The sequence below is a fragment of the Chanodichthys erythropterus genome, chromosome 20 (assembly GCF_024489055.1).
Source record: "Chanodichthys erythropterus isolate Z2021 chromosome 20, ASM2448905v1, whole genome shotgun sequence".
Taxonomy (NCBI): Eukaryota; Metazoa; Chordata; class Actinopteri; order Cypriniformes; family Xenocyprididae; genus Chanodichthys; species Chanodichthys erythropterus.
Genome location: NC_090240.1, coordinates 24,641,702 through 24,664,846, shown reverse-complemented (window position 1 = coordinate 24,664,846; position 23,145 = coordinate 24,641,702). Strand labels below are relative to the sequence as shown.

Below are 23,145 nucleotides of genomic sequence, written 5' to 3'. Positions count from 1 at the left end.
TTGACAAAGGTCACATGTGACCGAAATGTTAGCCACATTTTTTCAGAAAAGTTTTGTTTTTTGTCTCGCATCTGATGCTTTTTCATCTTTGGTGGAGTGTGCGGACTCTTTTGAACGAGTTCAATGCAATACCTGCAAAACAGTGTTTACAGCCTCCCCACGGAAAATAGGGGTGGGGTGAACAGTAGCTCATTATCATTTAAAGGGACATGCACTGAAACGGCTCGCTGTGAACAGAGCTGTTTTTGACAAGGTCAAAAGGGTGTTTTTTTACCCAACCATTAAGCAATTTTAATCAAAGTATGTTATAGACTTTTCATGAAGACCCTAAAGAATCATACTAACTTGTGGAAAATTGGCATTCGATGTCCCCATTAATGACAGAAATTTCATTTTTGGTGAACTAACCCTTTAATTCATACAAAACACTCAAGTGTGTAATATACATTTCCTGATTTTTTCTGACTGCTGGGGGACTAAAAGGCTCAAAACTGCCTTATTTTCCTGCATGGAACAACACTACTATCATGATCTAATGTTTGCTACTGTCAACAGAAATATCAATACTCATCAGAGATATTTAAGCAATGATACGATATGGAATATGGTTAAGTAACTTTATTTGGTAACATTATTTTTGCCATCTGTATTACTTATTATGTAATTTAATTGCATATAAATGTTCAGTGTTTGAAAGTCTGTTCTCAGGGAAGCACAAAGCATTTTTTCTGACCCAGGTAGCTTACAGGTTTCCAGTGTATAGGTATAAGCGTTTTAAGATATTTTTATGCTTATTTCAAACAAAATATTACATAAGTGCATGTAATACTAATATTTTTGAGAAATAAAGTTATTTCTTGATGGGTGTGGATGTGTAGCTAACTGATGTTTTTACAGTAGTTGTTACACAAACTGTTTCGCTATATTTTATTTTTGAATTTAGTTATATTTACATATTCGTATATATTTACATTAGGGATAATTAGTCGTGAAATAAGACTTTATGCACCATGAGTCCAAGTCAGTTTTCACTTCTTGGACAGTAAAGTGTATTTCACTTTGGTGTAATAGTGTAATAGTAATAGTAATTTGTGTAATAGTAATACAGATCTTTATACAGTAACAGTTTTATTTTAAGTGATAAGATAGATTCTATAAACAACTATAAAAGATAATTTTAAACTTTCTCCTGCTCTCTGCACTGGCGAAACTGAAAGTGTCTATGCACACACTCACTAGATCAGAAATCCAACATGGCGGCCATATGCAACTAGTCCATTCATATCTGAAACTAAAATAAAAAATAAATAAATTATAAAATAAAAAATATGATTTATGCACCATGAAAACTAACTAAAAGTCAACTAAAACTGGAAGAAAAAAGAATAGAAAATTGTGATATTCTCAAAACTACAATAATCCTGGACAGCAAGCACAAAGTCTGCTTCAATATGCTACTGGATTGACGATACCAGATGCTCACAAACAAAGCACTTAATGTCTGCTCGTCCTCCTCAGAGTCTCTCGCTGAGAGAAATGGCATTAGAAAGCTTTCCGCTCCATTACTTTCATCTGCTTTCATATCCGCCACCGACCCAGCATCAGGCTACGGTCGTAATAGTATTCCGTGCCACGGTGGCCGTGTGTGTCTGTCTGAGGACCTGTGACTGCACTTCCTGACCTGCAGGTGGTGTGGTCAACTAGGCCTCAGGCCAACCACCACATGCTGTTTTCAACTGGCCAGAGCAACACACACTCAGATGTGTTCACACGTAAACACGCAGGGCTCTGAACACGCAAACACAGACGAAGACTGTGGGTGACCAGCAGTCACCTGCGAGGGGACGGAAGGCAGGGTGGTGTTTGAGGTGGGTGGAAAGAGGAGGAACTACAGGGATAACAGTCTGCTTTTACAACTAAAATAAACATCTGACTGCCGTGTCTGGTCCCAAAGCTCACAAATGTCTGACTAGAAGTGCTGTTATGGTCACCGTGTAAATGGAAAAAACTTAAAAAAGGAGAAAAAAAACTTCCTTGGCTTGAAGGAATAAGTCAAAATAAATGGATAAAAATGTTAAAACTCATTCAATGAGTTCTAAAGCAGTTAAAGGGATAGTTCTGTAATTTACTCACCCTCGAATTGTTCCAAACCTATTTGTTTTGCTGAACACAGAAGAAGATATTTTGAAGAATGTTGATAGCCATAAAGTTGATGGCAGCCATTGATTTCCATATTATGGGAAAAAAAAACAAAAAAAAAAACTATGGAAGTCTACCATCAACAATCTTCAAAATATGTTCAGCAGAAGAAAGAAAAACATATAGGTTTGGAACAACTTGAGGGTGATAAATGCTGAACTTTGCAGGAAGGCAGATGTCCAGAAACAGGACTGGGCACCAATGGATTAAAGTTTTAAATATGAAAATGATATGAATCAAAACTATGAATTATATGAAATAAACTATGGAATATAATTATATAATATACATGCTATATTATAATAATAAATATGAAAAATATTTCATTGTTATGTATATAGTGTATATAAAAGTTAGGTAGAAAAATCTGTCTGCAAAGGTTTAGGCTAAGACACAAAACACTCATCTACAGTGATATGATGAATTTTCAAGTGAATAAAAATCTGTGGAAAATAATGTAGGGCTGATCATTCAAAACTTATATTAATGGTTAATATTATTTTTTCCCCATATGTGTGGTCTTTCTGATACAAGGCCTACACTTTAAATTAAAATCACAGCTGTGACCAGGTACATGTATTAAGAAAGTAAATTAATCCATTTTGAATTCATGTTGACTTCAACAACCATTCCTGGTATAAAAATACATACAATCTCGTGTACTCACCACAGCTGTGACATCAGCCACGCCAAACGCAGCTTTCTGCCTTCGTGCTGTGATGTAGCTGCAGTTCTCCTGTATCTTCTCCAACAGCTGGCGCATCTGCTTGCAGTAATTGGCCACTTTGCATTCCTTCAAGAACGCTTTCAGCTGAGGAGACCAATAAGAGAGAGAGACAGAAAGAGCAAGCAAATTAAATATCATAAAAACTATGTTAATATGGAGCCACATACAGAAATAATTTCTAACTATCCTAAAAGAGAAACATTAATACAGCTCTAATAATTCTCTGTATGGATTCATATGTCCAATTTTTAGCTTAAATCTGTTATTCAAATTCTGCCAATGAAAAGTACGGAAGAACCGGGAGTGGATATTATAAATAAACCCAACTGGGCCAAAAGAATAAATACTCAAAACCGGATTTTTAAACAGCTTGGTTTTGGCCAGAGCAGAGGATGTGGCCAGAGAGAGGGCTGAAAGAAGTAATGGTGAAAGAAGTGTGTTTGTGTGCCGTGTTAATGTTAACACTGCGGTGTAGGTGTATGCTGTGTTTCTGGTGTATCAGGATGTGTATGTTGGGGTGTGAGGACTAAAGAAGCTGGACTAAAGTCTGTGAATGTGTGATCTGGACTGATTGGGCATCCCCTCTCAATGAGAATGTGGGCCTAGTATTTGCTACAACCATATAAGAGAAAATATGAAAGCAAAAAATTTAAATGAGAACCAACCATTAAATACAACTGATGTACATGCTTTATAACTTTTTTACTTATTATGACTTGAAGTGAATGCATGAAAGCATTTGTCCAGTGAGGAACAGTACCTGAACGATGGTGGGCAGAGCCAGCTCAGGAAAGCCAATGGCGCAGGCCTGAGTGTGGAAGTACTCCAAAATGAGGTCATACAACTGCTCCACTAGACCATCCTGGAAGAGTGAAAACACTAAGACATTCAAAACTCAACACACAGGACACACATAGATAGAGCTACCTTTAATGTCTACACCATAAAACATCCAGACATTGTCAATGTCGGGTGGAATTAGGTTGGATTCGTTACATGTTTGTGACGGTAGGGAACTGGGGGGTTTCAAAATGCATTTTTGAGACTGTCTTTGGTACACTGCAGTTTTAAGAAGAGAATAATCAGCAACTGTGTTGACTGATGAATTTGTACACGGTTTGTCTTAAAGCATATTAAAAACACCACATATACACAACATTAAAATTGATTTTCACCACCGGGGGTCTTTGATTATCTTGGTTGGTGGTTGATTATGATTTCACTTTTTTAACTTTAGTAATGTTGCTGTTTGAGCATAAACAATGTCTGCAAAGTTACAATGCTCCAAGTTCAATGCAAAGGGAGATATTTTCTTTTAAAGAATTCTCTGTGTAAGAACTACAACAAAAAGCTGATAGGGACTACAATGAGCTTCTTCCTGGGTTAGTGACATTACTAACCCTAAAATTTACATAAACCCTGCCCCGGAGAACATGCAACAAAGGGGGTGAGGCCATGTTGTTGCGGAGTATGTAAAGCGCGAGCTGTTAAAGCTCTGCTCTCTTCTGGAAAGGGGTCTGGGAGCAGCAGCTCATTTGCATTTAAAGGGACACACGCAAAAAAGGCGTGTTTTTGCTCACACCCAAATAGGGGCAAATTTAACATGCTATAATAAATGATCTATGGGGTATTTTGAGCTGAAACTTTACAGACACATTCTGGAGACACCAGAGACTTATATTAAAATAAGTAAAAGGGGCATTATTGGTCCCCTTTAAAAACTTTTTCAGTTCCTGAAAAGTAGCATTTGTGGAGATAAAAGGTTCCCACCCGACAACGACGTAACTCACAATTAACATCCCAACTTTAGCTAACTTGCTTAGCAAGACTGTCTGTTAAGGGCTGTTCACACATATGTTTTTGCATTCTGCTGTATGGACATGTTTGACAGTTGCGCTCGCATCTCACATAATTTGTAGCTTCTCACACATGACTAAAAACACGGCGTTCAAGTTACAATAAGTTCAACTTTTAAAACGCATCTCATTTTATTTAAACGCAAAAAGTCTTTCTGTGTGAATTGGCCTTGATGGCTGTGCACGCCAATGTCCTCTATAGCCTCTCTTGAAGCTATACTTAGAATACTAGCACAATATCGAACACTGTCAAATTTGGGTAGCTAGACCTGTCTGAGTTCACATACTTGCATGTTTCAGTGTTTCAGGCCTTACACAGCATCCATTTTGCTCATTATTAATAGCTGGATTATGTACACGTGCGACAGACAAAGATATTCACAGAGAATGTTGATGTTGAAGGCACTATGAGCATTTCATTTTTAGGACAGCAGAGTTGTAGTCAAGGTAAAAACAAACTTTTGTTACACAGGACAGCGGCCAGTTAGACTGGGTAAACCCAGCCTGATCTGCTGGCGATTTGATTTCGCCCGGCAACTCAGTCTGGAAACACGTACATTTATTTCTACTGCTTCTGTTACACTTTTGCGGGAACCAATCACAGACTGGCTTATCCACCTTGCTCTCTATTGGCGGGTATAACGCGATGACGATAGAGAAGCGACGGCAAGCACAACCGTCAATCCAATTCCTTTCAACCTCTCGACGATGCTGAATGACTTCTTTAGTTTAGCAAACAAATCGCTCGAGCTGGTGTAAATACCGATCACTTTCATGTTTTTTGGGGGTTTTTTTGCACAACCTGCAAAAATCGCTCGATGCCATTGCTGCTTCTGCAAACCGCTGATCAATGCTACAAACCAATACAAACTAAACCTGTCTGGAGTTTTCGCATCGCTCAGCAAAGTACGTCACCCGGATCGTTGATCTGATTGGTTGAAGGACTATCCAATTGCGTGAATAATGCTCGTTGATCACACCTCTTGTGCAGTAGGAAATACATACAGACTCCCCAGACCAATGTTCAATTTTAAATGGAGCTTGGTCTGGTGATAGCCAGACAAGTGGCCAGTGGTATTTTCAACTAACCTGCTAAACAAGTAAATGTACACTACCATTCAAAAGTTTGTGGTCTGTAAGATTTTGTGATGTTTCTGAGACATCTCTTATGGTCAAGGCTGCATTTATTTGATCAAAATTACAGTAGGAAACAGTGATACATTTTTTAGGATTCTTTGATGAATAAAAAAAGCTCAAATTAACAGTATTTATTTGAAAAAGAAATCTTTTGTAACATTATAAATGTCTTAACTGTCACATTTGATCAGTTTAATATGTTTTTGCTGAATAAAAGTATTAATTTCTTAAAAAAATAAATAAATCTTACTGTCTCCAAATTTATGATTCTTAATAGATAACTTAAAAGTCAAAATTACAGAAAAGACCAAAAATAAAATAAAAATGAAAACAAAGTCATAGTTGCAGTAGCCTAGGAGTATACATACATGGGGGGGGTGTCTCTTAGTCAATCAGTTTTCCCTACACAGAAATGGATGCCCTGCCGCCCCACAAAGTATTCACACCTCTACTCAACACCTGGCATAAAAGCATTCACACTAATCCTGACCCGGTTTAAGGCAGGGATCGGACCTAAATCCTTTGCCCTACCTAAAATTCACAGCCGCAGCCTTCACAAACACATTCCTCCGCATTGGAACGGGAAAACCCTGCCCGTAACTGCCCTTACTAGTTGGGAAATATTTAAGATTTAGTAAGTCAGACAGAGATCCCAGACAGCAAGGGTGGAGCGGCGTCTCGGGGGGCCTGTGGCTGCGGTGTCTTGGCCTGGGTGTATATACTGGAAAGCTTCCCCGTGCCAACCAGGAGAGCAGGATAATCCCTGCAGCTTGTGTGGCAATCCTCTTGGCAGCGACACGACGCGCGGCGCTTTAGCCTGTGTAGCAGCGTGTTCAGGCTTTCATCTCCTAACCTCAATCCAGTTACAGCCAGTCAGCATGAACACATGACAGGCTCCAGGCCCAGGAGGAGGGGCCATCTTTATCCTGTCTTTTATCTGATGCATTTAAGTGATTGTTTTTTGTTTCAATTTAATATGTTTCTTTGCTTATTTTTTGGGATTTGTGGTATCATTAGGGTTTGGGACTGATTCTTTTTTTTTTAAGGTAGGAAAACGTCAACACCCATAATGCACTGGGTATGTTCCCATCCAAGACCACTCCCACCAAAGTCAAATAGCGCCTTGATTTAGTAGGAAATACTTCTTAGCAAACGTTTAGTCATAATGGTGCCAACTTGTATTGTTCCCAGGTGCAAGAATTCAAAAAGCAGCCCAAAAGTTTTCACAAAAGCCCAGGAGCTGTCAAAAGTCCACCGGATGATTCGTTTGTGACTTTTGCTGATAAATAAATGTGAATTCTCTTTCCAGGTAACACGGAGAATGAGTAAACATTGTTCATTTACATATACTACTGACATTACAACAATACAAAGTGGGTTGAAAATCGGCGAAGTTACACTTTTTCAGGTTTTCAACATTGATAAATGTTTCTTGAGCACCAAATCAGCATATTACATCAGCAGATTTCTGAAGGATCATGTGACACTGAAGACTGAAGTAATGGCTGCTGAAAATTCAGTTTTCCATAATAGTAATAAATAACTGCGATTAATATAAAATAGTTGTTTTCTGTTTTTATACATATTAAAATGTAATATTGTAATATATACTAAATAATGTAATAATTTTACTGGATTTTGATCAAATAAATGCAGCATGTGTGAGCATAGCAGGGTTCTTTCAAAAACACACAAAAAAGGTACTGTACCATAATTAAAAATAAGATCAGCAATACATTTCCAAAACAATTTAATGGGCACTAAAAAAACAAAAAAACAAGGAATATGCATTTTTTTTTTTAGTTATACAGCGAATGTGTTCACTATGAATTAGGGCTGTTAATCAATTAAAATATTTAAGCCTGTTTAAATTTCGCTTTTTAAATTATTGATTAGTTGATTCATTCATTAATGAATCGTACACTACTTCTCATGAACTCGCATGAAAGCACAGAGAAATGCAAGGATGAATGTCAAGACTTCCAGTGAAAACAACTAAAATCTTCAGTCTGTATCTCACAACACTATCATATAGCTTCAGAATACTGAAGGAATGGCCCACACATTTTAAGAAAATATACATTTTTGGACAAACTATTCCTATAAAGAACTAGTCAAATTAAACATTTTTCATTTAACCATGTGTTAACGTGGCCTAGTTTGACAGGCCTAGTATAGATAGTTAAACTGATAGAACATGTATAATGTATGAAAGTCTGCAACTCAAAGATGTACAGGATGTGTCACCTTATAAGCCTTCTCTTGGAGATTGGTCTTGCTGAGTTTGAGGATCACTGCAAAATTGATGGGCTTTACACTCATGCGGCCTGGTTTCTTATTGAAGTCTTCCTGCTGAAGGATCTGAGGGGCAGAGTGAACAAACAGATACATCAGAACACTGCATCACAGACATACGTGCACAGAAACACACAAAGAAGACTACAGCAGTAACCCAAACACAAACTAGAGAAAGACTCAAGGGCTTACAGTAACTTAAAGCATAAAATCTAACTCGGATATACAGACGAGTGTTGGAGAAGCTACTTTGAAACAAGCTGCAGCTTCCCGAAAAAAACAAGTTACTCAAAGTAGTTAAACTTTGCCAACTACACTGAAGCTAACTACCAACTGATACATACAGATGACCTGCTTCTTCATTTACTGATCTACAGGAGTTGGTCAGAAGTACTATTACGAGGAAATTATACAAATTACTACAAAAAATATTGATAGAAGAACAACCTGAAGTACCTAGAGGAAAAATAAGCAGTGCGAGGAAAAAAAAAAAAAAAAATCTCTGTAGCGATTTCAGGCCAGTGTTTACTCATTTTTAGCAGTATTTATATGACACTACTAAAACAAATAAGGTACATGTGTTTGCTTGTCAGACTGTATGAACATGATCCTCATGTCACAATGTGGGATCTCAGCCGAAATTTATGTCAGACTGTACGACAGTCAAGATGCGTTAAAAATGGACGTGCACATGAAAACTCGCCCAGAGTTTTACATCTTCAACCCATACATGTTCGGTGACTGTGAGCTGCATCACACACGGGACTGAAATGATGGCTAACAAAGAAATCTCTAGCGCTAATTTTGATCACGGCTTGTCTTGAAAAATGAAGACAATTATTTGATGTTTGTCATAGGAGAAGAGTGCCAATTCTTCTGACACTGCCAGAATTTCGTCTGAGGAAAAATGTGATCGCAACGGTCATTAATCGGCTGTCGTCGAACATGTCAAACCAGCGAACAAAGACTTCAGATTTTAGCCAAGGATTACAGGAATCTTTTAGGATTCTCAAAATTTGTCACAGACGACCAAATCGTGGCCAAAATCGCAGAGTGTGAACCTGGCTTTAGATAAGTTTATACTAAATACTGAATTACCACTGAATAAAACAAAGTACATGGTCCGAGAACTCAAAACAAGGACTCAAAATAATCATGAACAATTTTTAAATTTACACCACCATTCAAAGGTTTGCATTATTTTTTATTTTTTGAAATAAATTAATACTTCTATTCAGCAAGGATGCATTAAATTGATAAGAAGTCACGTCATTTTTAAAAAGATATCCTAAAAAGATTTCACTGTTTTCACAAACACATTAAGCAGAACAACTGTTTTTAACATTGATAAAAATAAGAAATGTTTCTTAAGCAGCAAATCATCATATTAGAATGATTTCTAAATGATCATGTGACACTGAAGACTGGAGTAATGATGCTGAAAATTCAGCTTTGACATCACAAGAATAAATAACTTTTTAAAATATAATAAAATAAAAAAGTCACAATATAACTGTTTTACTGTATTTTTGATCAAATAAATGCAGCCTTGTTGAGCATATGAGACTTATTAAAAAACATTTACATTTGAACAGTAGTGTACATGAACAGTCTGCATGAAATGATTCATTAAAATGTATCCGATTTACCAATTTTATTGTATTAATGCGACTTTAACTTGCCCATAAAGCTGGAAGTGCAAAACAATGTTACCAAAATCTGCCATGTAGTAAAAGTAACTTGTTGGCTTTTAATTATTATAAAATTATTCAAAAAAAAAAAAAAAAAAAAAGGAAAAAAATGGCAGGCAATGAACTAGAATGAATACTTTTCACCATACTTATTCCACAACTAATGACTGAAACCTGCTGTCACGCCTACAAACAGTCAGGCCGCATACTTTGGTACATGGTTGCGATTTCTCACATGACTCCATGCTTCTGCATTTGAGAGCAGTTGAAATTGCTTGACGAGGTCATCCAGAACCAGCGAGGTGTGTGTATGTGCTCATGGACGGCTGGTCTGTACAAACAACGGATGTGGTGTCGCCTGCGGGACACAGAAGGAAGTGGTGGCGCATGGTCCCAACCTGATACGCTCAGGGGCTACTGCAACAGGAAGCTCAAAATCATAGAGCTCAGATAAAATGAGAGAGAGAGAGCGGGAAAAGAGAAAAATAAAGAGAGATGCCCTACTCTACATCGCTGCACGCCTACTTTTAACATGAGTGCAAAAACAGGAAGTGGACTGCATCACAAATAAATACAGGGAGCAAGAAGGGGGTCGGTGGAAGTCGCCACACTGACAGAGGATGTGGTCTGCGCAACACGTTTGAGAGCTGAGTGAGAACCACAGACCTCCCTCATACACACACACACATACGGACACACACGTACGCTCTTCCCCCCCAGGCTTTATCGCAGTATGGTCAGGACTGGTGGGAGATCGCAGCCAAGCAGTGACCACCCCCCCATCCCCCATCCCTCCCTTCCGTTGGTCTCGGCTGCTGTCGCCTCCACGCTTCTATTCTCACAACAGCTGTCACCGCAGGGGCCCACGCCAGCCACACACAAACACACACGTTTTGTCACTCGCCTCACACTGTGGAAAATGTTGACAGTTTGTGACCTCTACTTCTCCCAAAAACGAAGATGCGCAGCGTTCGCGCACATTAGGATGCACGTTCATGCAGACCGCACACTCTGATCTCTCCTGTCTTGTCTTTTAGTCTTTAATTCAAAGGTTGTCGACCGTTTACGTAGTTTGTCTCGTCTTGTCTTACTTTTTGGTTTGCGATTTTCCAATAGTGACTTGTCGGTGGGTTTTCTTAATAATTAGTCTCAAACCAGATGCGATATTAGGGAGAGTCCATACTGTAAAGTAAACTCCATTCTCTGTTAACAACCCACCATAGTTCTGTAATCTGAAAGATTAAGGCTGGACTTGGTTTTATCCATCAGGAATTGTGAAACATGGCCAAATGTGAGGGTTTTTTTATATATATAAATAGCTACAGTACTGTTCAAATGTTTGGGGTTGGTAAAATTTTTATTCTCAACAAGGCTGCTTTAATTTGATTAAAAATACAGTAAAAACAATATTATTGTGAAACATTACAATTTAAAATAACATTTTAATATATTTTAATATGTAATTCATCAGTTAAGTTCAATCTTAAGTGTCACATGATCCTTCAGAAATCAATTTAATATGATGATTTGCTGCTCAAGAAACATTTGAAGAGTTCCATAGCAAAAACTTCTAAGTACGTCTGACATCTTTTCTTTTAAACGAGCATTTATTACCATGCTCCTATGTTTATGTTCAGTAATTTCACTTTAAATGGCAATAAAAAGGTTATTAGTCAGTTATTGAAATGCCTTATTTTCAAAAATGCCACTTTATTCAATTCATTGGTATTTAGCAAATGTGACTGCCTTTTGCTGAAAAACCAGCTAAGTCCACCTCTTTGGACAACAAGACATAGTATAACATCCCTTTCTGTTAGTTTTTATAGCAGCAAAAGGAATACTGTTGTGTTTACTTGCTACTTACAAAATCCTGTCATTGCCACTAATGACAAAACATGATAAAAACTTTGGAAAAAAAAATTTGGAAAGCCGCCTGATACACACACTGCCATTCATCTTGAAATCATGATTCGATTCGCGTCTTCCGATTGGTTCTTCTGTGGTTAATGCCAACGAGCCAGTATTTCTGAATGGGTTGACGCTGGGATTTAGCGGATTTGAAACGAAAGCATTTGATGAACGTATACTATGTGCGGAAAGCATTCGCTCAATATCATTATCTCACTTTTGACGAGGACGGTGTTTAGAGGCTTTTGCATCTGAACTCTTCATTTATTATTATACAGTTATTAACATCAATGTTGTAAAAAGTTGTGCTGCTTAGTCCAAGTCCAAAAGAACAGAACTTATTTGAAATAGAAACCTTTTGTAAGATTATAAATGTCTACTCTTTACTTTGACTTTAGGTCAATTTAATGAGTCCGTGCTGAATAAAAGTATTAAGTCCTTAAAAAAAATGAACTGAAACTTAACTTAAAAATGTTAGTGTATTTGGTTAATGTTATACAATAGGCAGAACTGCCAAAGTGACATAAGTGGGAAAAAAAAATGTCTCAAATAGTCTTGTATTGTCGAAAATGGTAGACTTAATACAAAAAACTACTTTGATGGCAGTGAAGTTAAAGGTGCCGTAGGACGTCTTTTTAAAAGATGTAATATAAGTCTAAGGTGTTCCCTGAATGTGCCTGTGAAGTTTCAGCTCAAAATACCCCATAGATTTTTTTAAATTAATTTTTTTAACTACCTATTTTGGGCCATCATTAAATATGCACCGATTCAGGCTGCGGCCCCTTTAAATTCTCGTGCTCCCCACCCCTGAGCTTGCGCTTGCCTTAAACAGCAGAATCAAAGTTCACACAGCTAATATAACCCTCAAAATGGATCTTTACAAAGTGTTCGTCATGCAGCATGTCTAATCGCGTAAGTATGGTATTTGTTTGTATGTTTACATTTGATTCTGAATGAGTTTGATGGTGCTCCATGGCTAAAGCTAACATTACGCACTGTTGGAGAGATTTATAAAGAATGAAGTTGTGTTTATGAATTATACAGACTGCAAGTGTTTAATAATGAAAATAATGACAGTCTTGTCTCCGTGCTACATTAGCAACATGCTAACGAAACATTTCGAAAGACAATTTACAAATATCACTAAAAATATCATGTAATCATGGATCATGTCAGTTATTATCGCTCCATCTGCCATTTTTCGCTATTGTCCTTGCTTGCTTACCTAGTCTGATGATTCAGCTGTGCACAGATCCAGACGTTAATACTGGCTGCCCTTGTATAATGCCTTGAACATGAGCTGGCATATGCAAATATTGGGGGCGTACATATTAATGATCCCGACTGTTACGTAACAGTCGGTGTTATGTTGAGATTCGTCTGTTCTTCGGAGGTCTTTTAAACAAATGAGATTTATATAAGGAGGAGGAAACAATGGTGTTTGAGACTCACTGTATGTCATTACCATGTACTGAACTCTTGTTATTTAACTATCCCAAGGTAAATTCAATTTTTAATTCTATTAATGATTTGATAGACAGAGTTTACAGCGCTCACAGTCTATCAGCACTCTAAACCACATCACATTGTTAGCATTGTAAATCCCTCTGAAATATTGGATTTCTTAATTAATATCCTTTAAAAGAAACCAGGTTACAAATACTAGAGCAAATAAAGCTAGTTGACCTCAGTAATTGACTCTTTAGTTTGCAGGTTCTTCATATGAAGAATTCTTGTTATTGTGCTTCAGATGTGATGAAAGGTCAGAGCATAATGAAGTTTTATAGTTAATTGTAAAAGCTGTAAAAAGCGGGACAACTGTGATGACAATCGCCATGGGTACACGTCCATCCACATGGGAACCTGTTTATTCAAGGCAGCCAGAGAGATGCTAGGAAGACATCAGAATAGTGACTGTGATGGTGGTATGATATGCCAGTCTCACCTCCAGCAGATAGGGCAGGACGGGCACAAATGTCTTGGTGTTGCCAGAAAGCAGGATCATCGCTCTGACGCAATGCAGTCGCAAAGGGTAATACCGGGAGATGGGCACAAGCCTACAAATACACACAAACACATCATAAAGCCATTATTGACCTGATAAGAGTTTAACTGAATTTCTGTAAGTAAACAAATAATGTGGATTTTTAGCATATATTTTTAATATATACGATTTTATCTTTGTTAGATCTTCACATTTCAGAGCAAAAAAGTAACGCAGAATTCAAAGTTCTGAGCTCAGCAAGTTGACATGCTGAAAACTGTAAACTTAAATATGGTAAATGCCGCCACCTGCTGGTAAAAACAGTCAAGTTCGACTGTTCTTCAAGTTCTAAAAACGTCTAACTAAAAATGTAATTTAAAGGAGTATTAGTTCACCCAAAAATTAATACAGTCATCTTTGATTCAAACAATTAATGAATTTCTTCCTGACATTGCCAAGCTCCACAAATGACAAAAAAGCACCATAAAAATGGTTCATTTACTGAAGTAATACAAAATCTTTGTGCGAGGAACAGATCAAATTTAAGTTTCAACTAAATGAAAATATTCATATTCAATACTCAGGGGAACATGGACTACTTTGTCTTGTCTGTGTTATTTTTGGAGCTTGGCAGAATATGTCCATATTCAGTTTTTCATTTGTGGGTGAAAGAGAGAACGTTTTATGAAATACAAAAGGCAAAAAAAAAATAAACAAACAAAAAACCCATCATACTTGATGCAGCCGGAGATGACTTGACACAGTGGGTAGATCAATGGCTCCAAAACCTCACTGGGGTATATGGTGCTCAACACACGACACCACAGATACAGACAGTGCACATACTGCCAGTTATACACAGATTGAAAAGTCTCCTGAAGATGCACAAAACAGAAAAATACCAACCAATATAGAGTGAAAAGTGGGTTAACGAGTGTTTGCTAGAACGACTCCTAACAAAGCTAAACAGCTATTTAAAAGTGTCAGCGGAAAAGGAAAATAAAAATCTTTGGGATAACAAGGAGAGGAATCAATCACTATAAAATCAAGAATAAGAAAGTAAAAATTGTCAATTTTAATTTTAATGTTAACTTCATATTTTTTCCAACAAAGAAGAAATGCGGTCAAGACTTCAAACTACCTTCTTCTTCAAATTCATGCCGTTCCTGAGGTGGATGGCTAGCTGACGGATGTAAATAAAGGCGTGCTGGTAGGACACCTGTGTGTCCAGTGCGTACATCTCGGAGAGAGTTCGCTGCATGAAATTAATCATTGGAAGAGTGGTGGGTGATGTGAACTTGCAGTTCTGTACGTAGGCGATGTACATTTGCTGAAAACAGAAATCTCACCATTACTAATGAACCATGTCATCTTCACAAGTATTTCATCATTACAAATGTACAAATGTAGTTGATATGTTTTTCCCCCCAATACACAATACCGTTTAAAGTTTGGGGATTTTAAAGAAGCTGTTTAATATTTTATTAAACAAGGACACATTCAATTGATCAAAAGTGACATTAAAGACATTTATGATGTTGCAAAAGATTTCTATTTCGAATTTATATATTTCTTAAAATATAAATCTATATAGAAGTAATGAATTGAATATTGCACTATTTAAATAATGTGTTTAAATGTGAATACGTCTATGAACAATTGTATAGCTGTGTACAAAGAGAATCATAAATCTGAACCTGGCGTAAGTGTGTAAGGGGTCACACTTCAGATTGGGGTCCAATTCTCACTATTAAAAGATTAGTTCACTTTAAAATTAAAATTACTCCATGATTTATTCACCCTCAAGCCATCAAGAAAGTATATGACTTTCTTCATTCAGAAGAATACAGTCGGAGTTATATTAATAATCACCCTGATGCTCCAAAGCTTTATAATGGCAGTGTATGGAAACCACCTGTTTGAAGCTCGTAATATGAAAGTATAAGTTGAATACGGAAGTTTTTTTTTTTTTCTTTTTTTTTTTTACACAAATGCATCGCTTTGCTTCAGAAGGCCTTTATTATCCCCCCAGAGCATGTGGAGTATGTTTATGATGGATAAATGCACTTTTTTGAGCTTCAAACAGATGGTCTCCGTGCACTGCCATTATAAAGCTTTGGAGCATCAGGGTGATTATTAATATTTCTCTGATTGTGTTCATCAGAATGAAGAAAGTCATATACACCTAGGATGGCTTGAAGGTGAGTAAATCATGGGGTAATTTTCATTTTAAAGTGAACTAATCCTTTAACTAAGACTTTTGCCTCTAACTCCTAAATACTGCTTATTAATAGTTAGTAAGGTAGTTGTTAATTTTAGGTATTGGGTAGGAATTGGGTAGGATTAAGGGATGTACAATAAGACATTAATATGTGTTTTATAAATATAAAAAAAAAATATCCTAATAATATGCATGCTACTAATCAAGTAGGTAAAAATAATAATAAAAAAAAAATATACACACACACACACACACACACACACACACACACACACACACACACACACACACACACACACACACACACACACACACACACACACACACACACACACACACACACACACACACACACACACACACACACACACACTAAGTCAAACCAAAATTTATTCAGACACCTTGGACATTTCATTCATTATTGCAGTTTATTCACTATAGTTAAAAAAAAACAGTCAGAGAAAAAATAATCTTAATTATGTCAGATAACACTTAAGCAAAACATGTTCAGGTTAAAGTGTCTTAATTTTTGGTCCCAAATTTTTATAAATTTTACTGGTAGTCCACTGTATGAAGGATTTTTGGGTATAATATGTCACAGTTTACTTTATTTTGCTATCCTCACTGAATTATATCAAGTGTCTAAATAATTTTTGGTTTGGCTATGTATATCACACACACACACACACACTACCGTTCAGTAGTTTGGGATTTGTAGGATTTTTATTGATTTTAAAATATGTTTTGTCTGCTCACCAAGGCTACATTTATTTAATTAAAATTATAGTAATAACAGTAATATTGTGAAATATTATTACAATTTAAAATAACTTTTCTATTTGAATATATTTTACAAAGTAATTTATTTCTGTGATGCAAAGCTGAATTTTCAGCGTCATTACTCCAGTCTTCAGTGTCACATGATCCTTCAGAAATCATTCTAATATGATGATTTGCTGCTCAAGAAACATTTATGATTATTATTTTTTTTTCAGGATTCCTTGATGAATAGAAAGTTCAAAAGAACAGCATTTATCTGAAATACAAAGCTTTTGTAACATTATTAACACTACTGTTCCAAAGTTTGGGGTAAGTAAGAATTTTTATTTTTTTTAATAGAAATTAAAGAAATTAATACTTTTATTCAGCAAGGATCCATTAAAATCAATCAAAAGTGATAGTAAATACATTTATAATGTTACAAAAGATTATATTTTAAATAAAACACTGTTCTTTTGAACTTTCTATTCATCAAATAAACCTTAAAAAAAAAAATATTGTTTGTTTGTTTATTAAGTTTTTACACCATGTTAGCATCATGGCTATTTAAATGGCAAAAAAGGTCAATATCATCGTTAAAATTTACATTATATAAAGCATTTCAACTTAACATAATATAGAAAATCAAAAATACATTCAGGTGGTACATTTTCAAATATTGCATGCAAACATGTTTCTGAATAAAAGCGTTTTCTAGCAGTATCATAAAAATTACAATTCAACAGAATATGCTTAATAGTCAAAGGAACATTACATGAAAGACATAAAGGAGGAACATCTCCAATTAATAAAAACCCATGGGTAAGTCTTGAGTGCCCCAGTCTACACCTAGTGAAGACAACTTGATCATGTCTTGATTTGAAATTATAAAAAGGTACTTCTTTTTATACTAGGGTTTATTTCATACAGCTTATTTTTATTTTCATCCCATTCTTTCTGACACTTATTAGTTGTATATAAATTAATTACTGGTTTAAAATCAGAAGGTGGTATTTGACAGTCAGATATTTCCAGGTCAAGCGCATCCCTGGCAGCCGTGTCCGCTCTCTCATTACCAGTAAGTCCAATGTGACTTGGAACCCAGTAAAAAATAATATTAAATTTAAAAGATTGAATTGAAAATTTAAAAGATTGAAAACTTACCTTGAGAACAGAGTTTAGGTGGACTTCCTGTTTGTGCCGGCAGATTTTGTTAAGAGCTAGAAATGCCAGGACCCTCACAGTCTCCTCTCCTGTGCTCCAATGTTTGATCAGGCTCTAGTGTCACAAATGAAAACACCACAGATGCTGAGTTTTTTTGTTTTGTTTGATTATTTGTGTGCATTTATCTCAGTGCACTGAGCCCCATTTTGGTCTTTAAGTTAGTGTCACCTATTTGCAGCGCTTACTTTGAGAAAGAGCCTGCACTGTTTCGGCAGACACAGGTAGTATGGCACCATCTGGTTGGCATGACGGAGAACTGCAGATATGACCGTGGCCTGAGATAAACTGGAGAGGAGCTGAAGAGGAAAAAATGACCACACATCATTTCATGTTAGCACTGAGAATGAAAATTTTATGAAGATTTTGTGGGGGAAAACGAAAAAATATATCTACCTTAACAATACCAGCGGCATACATCTTAATATCAATCTGATTTTTCTGCCACCTGGGACTTGAGGATGGAAGTATTAATCTGAAAAAACAGATGAAAACAATGTTTTATAAAGAAATCTGACAAATTCAAATGTCCATCAATACAGCAGGAGGAACAGGGCTGTTACTTCTTCTGGTCTTTATCTGGAGCTTTGAGCTTCAGCATTTTGTTCAGAGCTACATGCATGTCCTTTATGCAGAACAGGACGAGGGAATTGAACACTGGAAATGGGAAACAGATAGAGGCTGTCAGTGAGCACATTAAACATATTGTTTCTGTATGCAAGTACCCTAAATAAGCTGGTTAGTTACCCATGCTGTCTGAGATGGTATATCGACACAGCTCATCAGATTCGCCCTTCGTTGTAGCCACAGCAGCCTTGAAGGCTTGTGTGATGTCCCTAATCAAATTTGGCGTGGGCTCTTTCTGGGAACAAAAACATAAAAAGAGCAATGAATCAAACCAGCTCCTAGATGAACAACAACATTACACTTTGATTTGAAGCAAAAAAGTATACACACAAACACTATCATAAAAAAAAAAACTTAAAGAAGAGTCTATGCTCATCAAGACAACATTTATTTGATCAAAAACAGTAATATTGTGAAATATTATTACAATTTAAAGTAACCGTTTTCTATTTTCGGGGTTCCCACTCTAAGCCAAATGTCAAATTCCCTGTCTTTTCCCTGACTTTCACTGACTGAAAAGCTGAATTTCCACGACCTATAATGAACGTCATACAGGCCGCTGTTGTGCTGAGCACTGAGCAGACAAAAATCCATCCATTTGCAAGCTTTATTTACTTGTTCACAGACGTTTTTAGTACAAAACTAAGTTAAACACTCATACACACTACTTTTTTTGTGTGCACTTTGATATTTTTCTGTACTATTTCTACAGAAATTCATACAAACTGTTTGACACTAGGCTATTTCAGCAAATGGTTATGATTATTTAAGTCTGAAATAAATAATAAATAATTATTAAATAATTAAGTCCCATATTATTTTTCCTTCAGAAGTAATATTAGTATTTATTTATCCAATATGCATTTATATATTTTTTTCAGACTTATTCATTCTACCATGGTGAATAAACAAAGGTAACGGCTACACATGACCAATGTGAAAATTCTGTGCAACAATAGTGCAACGAAAAGTCAGCTTACCATGTCCATACTTGACAAAGCCATAGACATAATGTCTATGGACAAAGCTACAAGATGACAAAATCAATAAATTATAAATCACAGCCAATCATAACAGCTCTGTTCGCAGCTAAACACAAAAACCAGACGAAATTAATAGGAATACTTAATACATACTCCGTGACTGATACACTCTTTGTCATGAAATACACTTGTTTTTGCTTTGCTTAATATTAAAATAGTTTGAGCTTGAATATCATTTTGCATGACATTAATAGCCACTATGAGAGCAACAATGGATAATTTATCTCAGAATTTGAAAAGATATAAAAGGAAACAAGAGCGTTCAAGCTGTAAGTAATATATACTTTTCTTTGTGCATTTATGTCCTTGTTCCCTCTCTATGACCTGAACTATAAGCTGCAAAATCCTAGAAATATAGAAACCATTTCAAAAATAAAATCCTGATATTCTATGACTTGGACAAAAAAAAAAATATTTTGACCCTTCGCCGGGAGTTTGATTGACAAGCGATCTAACTAATCATAACGCCGACTCCACCATTTTGTCCGACAAAGCAGTCAGAAATAACATTCCTTCTCAAGTTCATTCATGTTTATTTGATGCTATAAATTAACTAGTAGGAAGAGATGATCAGTTCACGAGCCACTTGAGCTGAGGCGCTACAGAAATTTGTAACAGATCAAAGAGCCACAAAACGTTTTTTATTGTTTGAATTTCTTAAAAAATTACACAATTTTAAAGCTGGGACTTTGTTTAATATCATAAGTAACCTGCTCTGTCTTGTCTGTCAAGGTGTTGTAAGTGTCCTCTTTGCTCCGCGATGTATGTGTTTTCACTCTGTGTGGCGTGACAGCGCCATGGCTTGTCGGACAAAGCAACAGTAACCAAGGGGGGCGGTTCTTTGCGAAGGGTCAATTCCCTGACTTTCAATGTCTAGAATAGACCTTTTAAAATTTAATTTATTCCTGTGATGGCAAAGCTGAATTTTCAGCATCATTACTCCAGTCTTCAGTGTCACATGATCCTTCGGAAATCATTCTAATATGCTGATTTGCTGCTCAAGAAACATTTCTCATTATCAACGTGAAAACAGTTGTGCATTTTTGTGGAAACTGATAATTTTTCATGGCCCTTTGATGAATAGAAAGTTTAAAAATAATATATATAAATCTTTTGTAACATTATAAATGTATTTCCTTTTTCTGGTAAATTCATTACATTCTTGCTGTTGCTGAATAAAAGTATCAATTTATAAAACAAACTTTTGAATGGAAGTGATGGTGTCTCTGCTCTTGCCCCAACTTTCATTTCTGAAAGCTCCCCCTTGTGTCAGATCAAAAATATACAGCTAGCCATGATAATGGGAAATGTTTTTAGTTGCTATTAACAAATATAATTTCCATATATCGACTTTTAGCATTGATATAAAAGAGAGAAAATCACCCACACTGGTCATCCACTACAGTTGAGCATCTTCTTTTAACAATAAATGAGAGCTAATTCTGATTCTTCTCGATGCTCCTAACAGAAAACATAGCGAATAAAGGATAAGATAAAAATGTTACCCTGAGTCCATTTCTCCAGTTCTCAATCATTGCTTCTGTGACTCTCGTAGTTTGCTTAGACGATTTTTCCTGTTTTGCATCCTTTTCTGATTCCTCCTCCTCATCATCAGCTTCCTAGCGTCACATAAAGACTGTGGTTCAAATCCCAAGGAAAACACACATCGTCTTTCTATATATACGCAATTCACAGCAAATTGTGAAAAACTTTCAATTTATAACATATAAAGTAAAATTAATACTTTGCAGTTCTGCATAGGAAGAACTAAATGGCTGACCTCCAGTTGAGAAGGGAGTTTGTGGTACATCCTTTCTTCTTCATCCCCATCCTCATCCTCATCTTCAAGGTCAGAGTCAGAGTCATCAAAATTCAGGAGCTTCTGGTCATTTTGTTCTAGAAACTTATAGAATTCTGGGTCTTTGCTCTTGAGCGCTGATAGCTGGTCCTTGTGCTCCGATGCCTTGCCCTTCTTTTTGACAGACCTGTGACATAGTTGATCAGAGTTAGACCACTGAAACATGTAATCTAACTAGGCTCCTCCCGTTCTGATGGGAGCATATCCTCTGCAAACATCTGAGGCATGTAACAGAGAATGGAAATAAAAACTGAGACACTGGAATTATAAGGCCACACTTACGTCTCCTGAGGTGCAGGTTTCTTATTTTTTCCTTTCTGTTGTGATGATTCCTCATCCTCACAATCATCTTCCTCATCAGAATCAAACCCAGATAACATGAACTCATCCACACTGAGATCCTCCAACTTCCTGCACAAATTTAGATGGAACATCATTATAGCATTCAGTACGTTTTTGTTTACAGTACGTTTAGTATAGAATAATAATAGCCTAATAAATAAATACAATTTAAATAAAAATGTGATTAAAATACCAAATAATGAATAAGATTTAAATGTAATTCATTTAAATTTGATGTAAACAAATAAATAACACATCTAACATCACAGTACTAGAGTACTAAGTTTTCAATGTGGGCTTTATACATGAAAATATATAGTTGAATTTAAAATTTTAGGTTATGGGTTCTTAAACTTGTCTTTAATATTCATCAAAAGAGCTGTTAATTTCTTAATATGTAGAGCAGTTTTATTAATGTAGCATTAGACTACTAACACTACTAAGTGCATTCAGAAAGTTATTGAATACTTAAGTTACACTGTAATTCCTATGAAAAAGTTTAGTTTCACAAGATTAATAACGTTCAACCAACTCTTTAGCAAGCACATGTAGCCTTAATACACTATTTTGGAGCTGTTTATGGAGGGGAAAGTGTAAAATTCAGTTCAGACCTAACTATTATACAATTACTGTCAGGACGATCATGTTCTCTCCATTATTTCTTAATCATATTGCTGATCTACTGAGAGACTGATGCGTTTTAGTGCATCATCTGTGGCTAAACCTAGCTAGCTTTCGTCAAATATCATCAGATAAGTGTCTAATGAAGTAAACTGAGCTCTGACAACTCCATCTACAGTTTAATTAACTGTACTCGAACTCAAGTAATAATATGCGATTATATATATGAGGTTAAACAGCTAATAATGAGACATACCTCTTGTTTTTCCCTGCCATGCTGGATAAGAAACGTGCACACAGGGACGCAATACCCACAATGCACCACTTGCGGGAGCTCAGCTGAGTTGATCTTTTGTTTAACGTTGCGTTAAACGCAAAACAAAACCGAAAACTCACTTTTTTTTTTTTTTTTCAAAATGACAGTAATGACACTAGTCTAAGTTCTTGCTTGCTTATGTGTTTGGTCGTTTTATTATAAACAGATTATTTTTACTTTATATAGGTGATAGAATTAGGGTGGGATTTATTTTTTAGCCCAAACGCAGAATGTCTTCAGCAACGACTTTAACAGTCGCTTTTTATTTTTTCAGTTCAAATATATAAAATAACCAAATATCTGAAATTCACAGAGACAGGTTTTAAACCACAGAGGCCGA

The 23,145-nt window shown here is 36.1% G+C and overlaps 1 protein-coding gene across 1 annotated transcript in view; it reads right to left on the bottom strand.

The window, feature by feature from the left end:
* The window catches only part of noc2l (NOC2-like nucleolar associated transcriptional repressor), a 35,443-nt gene extending 12,621 nt beyond the window's left edge, over positions 1 to 22,822 (bottom strand). The window contains exons 1-15 of the mRNA XM_067371696.1: positions 22,746 to 22,822; positions 21,809 to 21,937; positions 21,449 to 21,653; positions 21,174 to 21,287; positions 18,746 to 18,860; positions 18,562 to 18,655; positions 18,395 to 18,473; positions 18,187 to 18,297; positions 17,942 to 18,055; positions 14,939 to 15,127; positions 14,533 to 14,672; positions 13,759 to 13,870; positions 8,167 to 8,280; positions 3,687 to 3,788; positions 2,867 to 3,010 (exon numbers count right to left, since the gene is read on the bottom strand). Coding sequence (XP_067227797.1) covers positions 2,867 to 3,010; positions 3,687 to 3,788; positions 8,167 to 8,280; positions 13,759 to 13,870; positions 14,533 to 14,672; positions 14,939 to 15,127; positions 17,942 to 18,055; positions 18,187 to 18,297; positions 18,395 to 18,473; positions 18,562 to 18,655; positions 18,746 to 18,860; positions 21,174 to 21,287; positions 21,449 to 21,653; positions 21,809 to 21,937; positions 22,746 to 22,765 — 1,782 coding nt within the window. The 5' untranslated portion in view covers positions 22,766 to 22,822. The remainder of the gene's footprint in view (positions 1 to 2,866; positions 3,011 to 3,686; positions 3,789 to 8,166; positions 8,281 to 13,758; positions 13,871 to 14,532; positions 14,673 to 14,938; positions 15,128 to 17,941; positions 18,056 to 18,186; positions 18,298 to 18,394; positions 18,474 to 18,561; positions 18,656 to 18,745; positions 18,861 to 21,173; positions 21,288 to 21,448; positions 21,654 to 21,808; positions 21,938 to 22,745) is intronic.
* Positions 22,823 to 23,145: the final 323 nt, after the last annotated feature.